At 38.5% G+C, this 11,391-nt stretch overlaps 1 protein-coding gene across 1 annotated transcript in view; it reads right to left on the minus strand.

Moving 5' to 3' along the window:
• NDFIP2 (Nedd4 family interacting protein 2) overlaps positions 1-11,148 on the minus strand; it is an 83,503-nt gene extending 72,355 nt beyond the window's left edge. Inside the window, exon 1 of the mRNA XM_066235138.1 lies at positions 10,786-11,148. Within this exon, the coding sequence (XP_066091235.1) occupies positions 10,786-11,091 (306 nt within the window). The 5' untranslated portion in view covers positions 11,092-11,148. The remainder of the gene's footprint in view (positions 1-10,785) is intronic.
• Positions 11,149-11,391: the final 243 nt, after the last annotated feature.

Genomic DNA, 11,391 nt, shown 5'->3' on the forward strand with positions numbered 1-11,391 from the left:
CCCCCGCTGCACTTCCAGAAGGGGCACCTCTTTCATTGGTGGTCAGTGAGAGGAGCATAGTTCCCAATGAAATACTGGTCAGTTGGTTGATTTAAATTTACTTGTTCTTTATTTTAAATATTGTATTTGTTCCCGTTTTGTTTTTTTTACTTTAAAATAAGATCTGTGCAGTGTGCATAGGGATTTGTTCATAGTTTTTTTCATAGTCTGGCCCTCCAATGGTCTGAGGGACAGTGAACTGGCCCCCTGTGTAAAAAGTTTGGGGACCCCTGCTATATACTATATATTTATATAAGCAAGATAGATCTATGCTCTACTTCCCACTGAGTTTACAAAATACATGAAATAAGAACTATGATAGGGATAAGCATACAGTGTTAAAATAACACAAATCTTGTTACTAAAGGGTAGAAAATAGAAGTGGAGAGGCAGAAGGTAAGGAAAGGTTTTCTGGAGAAAAGAACAACTAAACAGATCTGAATAAAATCCAGATATTAGTACTGGAGGAAGGAGGAAGAAAAGAGAAAATGGGAATAATATGTTCAAAGGCCAGAAGGCAAGAGAGACCATGATTTGAAGTGGTAGATGGAGAAGGATGGGGCAAGAGAACAAAAACTATTAGGTTCAGAAGAAAAAAGTATGTATAGCTCTTTGGTAGTACAATAACAAATCAAGCAGGGGTGAGGTAAGCAGAGACTCATGTTGTTCTCTAAAGGCTACAAACAAAAATTTAAAAAGGGTCTCAAGTATTATTTCAAGATTTGCTTTTGGAAAATCACAAAAAAAAATCACGCTGTTATAAATGAAAGCTCTACCCAAGTAAGAACAAATGTTCTACAAAAACTGTCAGTACTGGATTTCTTCAGTCCAACATCCAACAGGCTACAATCTTTAGAGACTCAAAATCAGCAAAGCCATAAAACTATTCAATTTATTTCCTTATTCTCAAAGCCTCTGCCAAACAGCACTATTTCTTTACATAATGTAATGGTTAATTCTGGCAAAACATCAAGACAATCTAAACCTAGTACATTTCTAAACTTTTAAAATATTAAATTGTTCATGTTCAAACAAATCCTAAAAGCAAGCAAGTCAAAACCTTGAAATAATCTGATAGTAAGTTTCAGACTACTGCAGCATTTCCCAACTTGTATTTGGCAGGTTTTTAAAAAGAATTTTCATATACCTTAATTTCAGCTAAATGATCAGGCTTTTGAATAAACCATAACAACATGGCATGAAAATACAGATACAGGATGATTTACAGTCACATGGTAGGTAGGCTAGTAGTCTTAATTAAAATAATCTTGCCAGTAAATTTACATTTAATAAATGTAAGCAGGATGTATCCCATAGTTATATTTAAACTTGTTATTTAAGATTAAATGCGCTGCCTGACCAGGCGGTGGCACAGTGGATAGAGCGTTAGACTGGGATGCTGAGGACCCAGGTTCGAGACCTCGAGGTTGCCAGTTTGAGCACTGGCTCAATCTGGTTTGAGCAAAAGCTCACTAGCTTGGACCCAAGGTCGCTGGCTTGAGCAAGGGGTGACTCAGTCTGCTGAAGGCCCAAGGTCAAGGCACATATGAGAAAGCAATCAATGAACAACTAAGGTGTCACAATGCGCAATGAAAAACTAATGATTGATGCTTCTCATCTCTCCATTCCTGTCTGTCTGTCCCTGTCTATCCCTCTCTCTGACTCTCTCTGTCTCTGTAATAAAAAAAAAAAGATTAAATGTGCTTATATGTGTAAAGCAAAGCACTTAGCAGAGTTCTCAGCATATTCTTGACATAACAGTCATTGTTCTATATATTATTGCTACACTAGTATTATTAAATGTATTATTTATGAATCAACCTGCTTCATTTTCATGAAACCACCTATCACTATCTGAAATTATGCTTACTTATCTGCTTCTCCTCTACCAAAGTATGAGCCATGAGACAAGAACTTAACTGTGTTGTTCACCAGCACCCAAAACAGAACTTGGCAGATAGCTATACTTCATAAATTATTATATATTAAGTGAATAAATGAGTTACACAACCTTTGTTTCATAGTTAATCAATGATATCTAAAAATTTCTCCCATATCTTATCTTAAGCATAAATCTGACAAAAGGCACTCAAAACATAAAATAAGCATATAAACAAATTATCTATACTGTGGTATTTTCATGATATAACACAAATGCATTTACTTGTTATTGCACAAATTATTACACCATTACTAGATTATGCGCTGCTCAAATATGCCTAGTGATGACTAGCATTTGATTCAGCATGATTCAGGTGTGCTAATTAATGTAGTTTACTCATTTGTATAATTCCTTTTAAATGAGCTGCACTCAATCAAGTCAATGACATACAGTTAATATCACTACACGCACAGAAATAGCCAGAGATACTTTCATCTCGGATTCATTCAAAAGCAAATTTGGTAATAAAATTAACATAATAGCAGTCTTCAAACTGGAAACGTAGTATAAATCATATCTGGAGAGTGAATGTCCTCCATTACAGTTTTTTTTTTAAGTTTAAAACCTATTTTAAAGATGAAATAAAATTCAGATATTCACAGAACCCTAAAGCACCTGTGAGAAAAAGCACCAGTACAGAAGTAGAAAGAGAAACAAAAACATAATTCAGTATGGCAAATTCTCTAATACAGTGATTCTCAATTTCTCCTCTGCCTTGATGTTAATGACAGATGCAAGAAACTCAACATGCCTCCCTCTTCCAAATTATACAGAGGAATTTTTTACATTACAGAACAGGATTTTATGAGGCAAACAAACCAGAAGGGTGTGGTACAGAACTTCAGATGAGATATAAATAGGAAAGGAAGAGTGAATATATTATAGTTGAAGAAATAATAATCAGTAGGTCCTGCTGGACTCCATTACCAGTAGTTACTGCAGAAAAATTAGGGATAGGGGATGGAAATTACTAAGATATGGCACTATACAAAAAATAAAAAGAGATATGCTACTATACAATATAGGAAGGTCAATTCAAGACACATTTATGTTTAGAACAGAAATTTATACCTCAAAAATCCAGTAAGCCCACCAGAATGGCTAAAGTTAAAAAGACTATACCAAAATTTTAGAAAGGTGGTAGAGCAACCAAAACTTAAATTCATGTTGGTGGAAGTGAAAAATGATACAACTATTTTGGGGAAAAGCCTAATAGTTTCTTACGAAATTAAATATATATATACCTAATTCTGCACAAGAGAAATGAAGTATCTCCACACAAAAAAATATGTAGAATATTCCTAACAGCTTTATCCATAATAGTAGGTGACCAATCGTCCTCCTTTAGGGATGATAGTCCTCCTTTATAAGTTCCATCCTCCCTGGACAAGTGTCCTCCTACATGTCCTCCTTTTTGATATTGTAAGACTAATCCGTATTAGTAAGACTAAATGTCTGTATTCGATCAATGCAGAATCGATCCATTGCATGTGATGTGATGTATTTGTATCTAAATGAGTACTTTTTTCTTACAATTATTATTCAAAAGTAATAGGCATGTAAGCATAATTACAATATAAAATATTACAAATGTTTTTATTATGCATTTATTATATTATAGTATATTATTGTTGCAATGAATAAAATGTTTCTTTTATTTACGATATTATTTTCTTCAATTTATTTTTGTCCTCCTTTTCATTGTAAAAAAGTTGGCCACCTTAATAATGGCCAAAACTGAAACAATGCAAATGTCCATCAACAGAACAATGAATAAACAAATTGTAGTAACATCATACAATGTATACAATAAGATACTATTTCACAATAAAAAGGGATGAGCTACTGACACACACAATAACAAGTATCAACCTCCAAAACTTCATGCAGAGTGAAAGAAACTTTGAGGACATTACACTATATGATTCCAGTATAGATAAAACTAAATTGAAGTGAAAAAAAGGTCAGAATAACAGTCACATGGTGGGTAGAAATTGAAAGGGAGGACTCATGAGAGAACTTTCTAGGATGATAGTAATGTTCTATATGGAGGTCACTCAACTTTTTCTGTAAGGGGCAGAATAGCAAATATTGATTCAGGTTTGTGACCTCAGCCTCAAATACTCATATCTGCCGTTGTAAATGAATGGGTATGGTTGTGTTACAATAAAACAAAAATAAAAGTCGGAACTAAGTTTGCTGATTCCGTCTCTATATTTTGTAAATTGTTTAGGTTGCACGGGTATATGCTTTTGCCAAAACTCATCTGATAGGCCATGTAAGATTTGTGCATTTCACTATACATCAATTTTTCCCCAAAGAAAAAGAAATTATTAAACTCTAGTCTGGGCTAATGAGGCTAATGAGAAGCATGAGGTTTACAATAAGGTACACTTATACATGCAACTTACTTCGAAAGAACCAAAAAATAAAAGGAATTGACAGATACACAGCAACACAAATGTACAAACTGTTAGTAGCTATAAACCCTCCTTAGTACCTGTATAATTCTTTCAACTTTTTTATATATTTGAAAGATTTAATATTACAGGCAGGGGAAGGGGGAACTAATTAAGAGGTCACTATTATGACTCATGCAGTACAAATGAAAGATACACTGGGGGGTGGTCAGATAAAGAACGTACTGAGTAAGCTATTACAAAAGTCCAGGCCATAGAAAGCATCAGTGTTTAAAAGTCAAGTAAGTTCACCAAGAGAAGAACAGTCAAGAAATACAGAGTAGAAAGTTTCTTCATATCAGGAATAAGGAAGGAGTTTTTAAGGAAAAAGTTCAAAGTGTCAATGTCACAAAAATGAAGCAAAACAATACCTGAAAAGTATCTCTCATATTAAGCAAGGAGCAACCTTGATGATGTAAAAGAGGTGTGGTAAGAACATACACCAGATAAAGAATATTGATAAATTTGAAGAGACAAACAAGTAAATATCAAAAAAACTGAGAAAAGATTGCAGTAACTAGAGAACAGCATATGGTAAAAAACTGCAATACTTCTTGGAAATGAAAAATAAGAGTCAATTACTGCACTTAAAAATCAACATTTATTATCTCATTCAGAATGGAGATAAAAAATGAACATTTATTATCTCACCATGGGCCTGAGGGTCCCTGTACATTTTTGTTAAGTGTGACAGTCTACAAAGCTGTCATTTCCTGACATTGAGTGTATTCTTGTAGTTAAGTCATGGGCAACAAACAAGTTCAAGGTTACAAAGTATGTAGCTGCCCTTCCAGAGAAAGGTGAATGAGCTTGTTTAGTGTTTTCTACAATGTTTTCTGTTTACTCAACAATGCTGGACCCTTGCTCCTAAGTTCCTCTGCTATGACCCACTAGTGCAGGGGTCGGGAACCTATGGCTCGCAAGCCAGATGTGGCTCTTTTGATGGCTGCATCTGGCTTGCAGACAAATCTTTAATAAAAATAATAATAACGTTAAAAATATAAAACATTCTCATGTATTACAATCCATTCATTTCCTACCACTCATGTTCATGGTTGCAGGTGGCTGGAGCCAATCACAGCTGTCCTCCAGGACAACACCAAATTTTTATTGGATAATGCCTAACGTACACGGGTCGTTGCATGGCTCTCACGGAATTACATTTTAAAATATGTGGCATTCATGGCTCTCTCAGCCAAAAAGGTTCCCAACCCCTGTACTAGTGTATCCATCTAGCCGCATCACCCTCATGGGTCCTGATGGCAAGGAAAACCTATAGGAATAAGCTAACGACAAGGACGGATATAGGAAGAATAAATGGTGATGGACTGAGACTTGACTTGGGGGTGGGGTAAACACACAATACGGTGTACAGTAGAATTGTGCACCTGAAACCTGCATAATTTTGTTAACCAGTGTCACCTCAATAATTAAAATTTTTTGCTGATGATTATGCAGCTTGCTGTGCTGTAACAACGTTATTTGTTTCTGACCTGGGGAGTCTCCTGTTTTCGCCAGCAACCATGACACATTAACATACTAACTTATTAGCTTCTAAATATGGTAAAATAAATTCTTAAGACTTTTTACAATTCTTGATATGAACAACGATATTCAGGTTGCTAAATAAAACAGGAGACAGAGCCTGACCAGGCAGTGGCGCAGTGGATAGAGCATCCGACTGGGATGCAGACAACCCAGGTTTGAGACCCCGAAGTCGCCTGCTTGAGCACAGGCTCATCTGGTTTGAACAAAAGCTCACCAGCTTGAACCCAAGGTTGCTGGTTGGAGCAAGGGGTTACTTGATCTGCTGAAGGCCCGCGGTCAAGGCACATATGAGAAAGCAATCAATGAACAACTAAGGTGTTGCAACCCGCAACGAAAAACTAATGATTGATGCTTCTCATCTCTCCGTTCCTATCTGTCTGTTCCTGTCTACTCCTCTCTCTGTAAAAAAAACAAACAAACAGGAGACACAAAGATGGTCATCGGCGCCCTGGCCAGTTGGCTCAGCGGTAGAGCGTCGGCCTGGCGTGTGGGGGACCTGGGTTCGATTCCCGGCCAGGGCACATAGGAGAAGCGCCCATTTGCTTCTCCACCCCCCCTTCTTCCTCTCTGTCTCTCTCTTCCCCTCCCGCAGCCAAGGCTCCATTGGAGCAAAGATGGCCCGGGCGCTGGGGATGGCTCATTGGCCTCTGCCCCAGGTGCTAGAGTGGCTCTGGCCGAGGCAGAGCGACCCCCTGGAGGGGCAGAGCATCGCCCCCCTGGTGGGCAGAGCGTCGCCCCTGGTGGGCATGCCGGGTGGATCCCGGTCGGGAGCATGTGGGAGTCTGTCTGACTGTCTGACTGTCTTTCCCCGTTTCCAGCTTAAGAAAAATACAAAAAAAAAAAAAAAAAAAAGATGGTCATCAGCAAAAATTGAAATATTTTTAATATTTTACAGTTTATTTCATGTATGTTATTTGTAATATTTATTCTTCATGTACCAGTCTCTACCCTATATATTTTACATATATTACATTATATAATCATAATAATCCAAAAACTGAGGCACCAAGACTTTAAGTAACTAAGCCAAGGGCTCACAAATTGTAAAAAGCACATCCTAAATATAAGCCTACGTGACTTTAACACATACTTTTCTAACCATTAATAGCCAACCACCTTCCCAGCTGATTTAATCAAGGGTAACTCTAATTCTACAGATAAATAAACCAAAGTATCTAGATCTTCATAGTATAAATACTTCATTAAGTTCATAGAAAACTAAAATTTTGGAAATGTCAATATAATCTTAAATTTTTCTTTAGAACTCTGTGGCCAAGGTTTAGGGAGAGTTAGGTTAAACAAATCCGAACTATCATCTCTACTTCAGAATTTGTCATGGTTTTAATATGCAAATATTTGTTTTATTGTGCCAATACATGTTACAAATCTTCTAAGACTATTTTCTTCATTCTGGAATACAGTTTGGAAAACTACTGATACAATAAACAGTGCCAATTTAACTTTTACACAGAATACCTTTGAATCTTAGTAGTCAGCTTTTAACAGGCATATAATCCTTTAAAATACAGAACATCAAAGTTAGAATGTGGCCTAACAGCTACAAGCATTGTCAACTACTTCATGGTTCGGCAACATTGCTCATTTCCTACCAAATAAAACTGAATTTCCCATAACACAATGAAACTACCTATCATACCTGACTTTTTCTGACATTAGATAGGTAACAATTAACGCTCTTTAACTCTACGCGGTTATTCACTGTTTTACTTAACAAAATTCAGACCCATTTAACATTGCAAGGGAAGAGATCACAGAAAATGCAGTTTCTGCATAAAACTTGTGGATTGGTTAATGATAATAAATCATTCTAATGGTCCTGGACATCACTTCTAACTTTCCAATAAGGAAAGCTAAATGCTAACTCTATGGGTAAGTGATAAATTAACATTGCATACCATTCTGCCGCTGCGCCTGATTCCCTGTCTCCAACTTTACAACTGAAATTGTTTATTGCTCAAGTTTATTAATCTTTCCTGAGTTTTCAAAAACAAAATAAACAAAAACCGAGCTAACGACAGCCACACAAGTTGTGTTAATAACAGTGCATATAAGTCACAGCTGCAGAGTAGTCCTTAGATAAACAGTCTACTGGAAAACCAATTACTGTACACTGCTTCTCTGGCATACATCTACATATATATAGTTATTGATCAGGCCATTTTCAACAAAACCAGATGAAATTACTACACAGTAACAAGAATTAAATTCCAAATGTAAACTATGCCCTGGCAGGTTGGCTTAGCAGTAGAGTGTCCGCCAGGCATCTAGAAGTCCCGGGTTCGATTGTAGGTCAGGGCACACAGGAAAAGAGACCATCTGCTTCTCCACCCCTTACCCTCCCTCTTCTCTCTCTTTTTGTCTCTCTCTCTCTTTCCCTCCTGCAGCATGGCCCGAACAGTCGAGTAAGTTGGCTCCGGGCACTGAGGATGACTCCATGGCCTCACCTCAGGCACTGAATTAGCCTGATTGCCTGGCAACAGAGCAGCGGCCCCATATGGGCAGAGCATGGGGTAGGTGGTTCCTGGTCCAGGTGCATGCAAGAGTCTGTCTCTCTGCCTCCCTGTCTCTCATTTAATAATAAATAAATAAATAAATAAATAAATAAATAAATAAATACTTCTCAAACACTTTGCCTTACAAGAAAAACAAAATGATGTCCTACCTATTTAAAGTGAGTTAGTATCTTTAGAACTGATTTTTGCCCTCTGCTCTAAAGGAATGCCTCCACCCATTCAAAGTCTATGTAGGACACATCTCCAGTTAAAACAAAAATCAATAAAACAATAAAATGTGATACTGTGACACTGTCCATTTATTCTGAAAGGAGTTGAGGAGGGAGAAAAAAATCTTAAAACTAAAAAAGCAAACTTCCATATTTTGATGTTAGACACTTTTTAAAACGAATAAGTCAAGTCTTACCTAGTCATAATCACTGATAGCAAATGTGACAATATAATAAATTATTTTAAGGCACAGCTGCATCATTTAATAGTGTTTTGAATAGTGACTTGTGTATAAGAACATGGTTAATTCTGATAAGTAAAATACCCAAAGAGAAAGAATTCAAATGAATGCCATTATGGAGAACAAATAGGAACGGGAAAGAAGAGAGATTACAAAAAGAAACGAGTCCCACTGGTAACAATATTCAATGTTACCCAACGGCATTTTATTTTTGTTAATGTCTGCAAAAATAAGAATGCCTTAAAGAAAAAAAAAAAAAAAAAGCTAGACTCCAAACCCATATACACTGACAACTTAATAAATGCCTTACATATTGGCAGCAACATTTTCCAAATTGCCTTAAAAAAAAAAAGGATAAATTTCCAAAGAATTCAAAATATGGATCATGTAAACCAGGTGAAATTAAAAGCATCATGAGCTTTTATCTTAGAAAAAATGCAAACTTACATACTTTGGAATTTCCTCTATCAGAAGCCTTCAAATTTGTCAAAATGCACTTACTAATGGAAATTCTTAGGCCCTGAACGTGTATCTCAGTGGTTTGGAGCATCCTCCCCAAACACCAAAGTTGTGGGGTCCGTCCTCCAGTTAAGACACATACAAGAATCAACCAATGAATGCATAAACAAGTGGGACAACAAACTGATGTTTCTCTCTCTTTCTCTCCCCCGCAAAAAATCAATCAATAAAAAATAATAAAATTTTAAAAAATTTAAAAAGAAATTCTTGGTTCACAGCTAAGTTTCACAGATGCAAATAGATTTGAAAGGAGAAATCCTCACTAACATTTCTTCATTTGTAAAATGTCACAAACAGTACTATTAATTGCACCATCAGCCTATTAAAGTATTTCTCTTCTCCCTCAATAAATAGGTTTAATAAATTACCATCTCACAGTTTATAGAGTAACATGCTACTTAGCTGCAACAAAATAGTCAACTATTGCTGTGTTCACTGTTTCAATAGGGTTTAAAATATAAATCTCCAATGACACCACCAGAATACTAGAGGGGAAAATATATTAGAAAACTTGACACTGAAAATATAGAGGAATACTTTTCGCTCAAATTCAATATACAAAGGTTTATAAGGTTAAATTGGAAAACTTTGTACTTAATGAAAAATAATTTTTCTAACAAGATTAGCATTTTTCTAGTAAAACTTCCTGTTTCCCCAACCGCAAAAAAATAAAAGTGGGGATAGAAAAAAGGAATAACCACTTTTAATACCAACAAAATGGAAAAGGACAAAACGACAAGGTTAACTAGAGCTCAGAGACCAGATCTGCACCAGGACTACTCTCGACTGTTGCACAATTTTTGAAACCACATTTTTGGCCAAGTCCACATCTGACCCTACGTAATGCCTACACCTCCTCCCCTCCCCCACTCCATTTATGACGGCGAACACCTTGCCAGCAGGTATGTGAACTCAGTACCATCCCGGCAGATAATCCAGTGGAATGTCCTGAGTGACTAGGTCAGGGAATGAGGAAGTGACCAAGAAAGTGAGAAATGAAACAGATACAAGTTTTAATGAAGAGGATGTTTTACGGAGGGGTCCAGGGTGTGGGTGAGGAGTGGGTAGCCAGGAGGAGACGGGTCGGGAGGGAAGGGTCTCGAAGGAGTGCAGACAGGCTCCACGGAAGATGTGAAGCAGGTGTTCTGCCAGCAGAGCCAAAATATATATAAATAAATAAAATAGCCAGCACGGGAATAATCCCAGAAAAGGGACTCTTGGGGCTACGGCGAGACACAGTCCCGGGGGCCGCCACGGAGGCGCAGGAGGCCGGCGTGGGGGCCGGGTACTCACCACCTGGTAGCGGCCAGTCCCCGGCTGGTGATGATCCATCCTGCCTAGGTCGGGATCCGGCTTCCGAGCCGGTGAGCCCTCTAGGTGCTCAGCCTCCTTGGGGGACGACGACGCCGCAATGACCCTTCCGCCTCGGTTTCGGCCGCCGCGGTCACCCGGACGGTCCACTTCACTTCCTGTCGCTACCGCAGCAGCGGCGGACACCTCCGCGTCAGCAGCGCCTGGGTGAAGCTCCGGGGCGCCGCGCGCTCTACTGAGCATGCTCGGGATGGGCGCGCATGCTCGCTGGGTCCTCCGGCGTCCCATCGGCGGCGCGAGCGGAGGGGGCGTTGGCTGGAGGGGAGGACGTGGAAAAGTAAGACAAGTCCGGGGGAGCTGTCTAGGTTGTCAGCTTGTCTGGAGTAGGCGGTGGCAAAGAGAGGGAGGTGAGGAGGATCGCCGTCCTTGATTGGTCTTTTCTGTTGTACGGTTTTGGCGCAGGCACTGGCTGGTGCACAATCACACCACGGGGAAACAGAGGTCGAGGAGGGAGGGAACGCATTCCTCAACACCTGAGGACCTGCCGCCCTTTACCAACACTTCCTCCTTACTCAAGCAGCCCCGCCT

The sequence above is a fragment of the Saccopteryx bilineata genome, chromosome 6 (assembly GCF_036850765.1).
Source record: "Saccopteryx bilineata isolate mSacBil1 chromosome 6, mSacBil1_pri_phased_curated, whole genome shotgun sequence".
Taxonomy (NCBI): Eukaryota; Metazoa; Chordata; class Mammalia; order Chiroptera; family Emballonuridae; genus Saccopteryx; species Saccopteryx bilineata.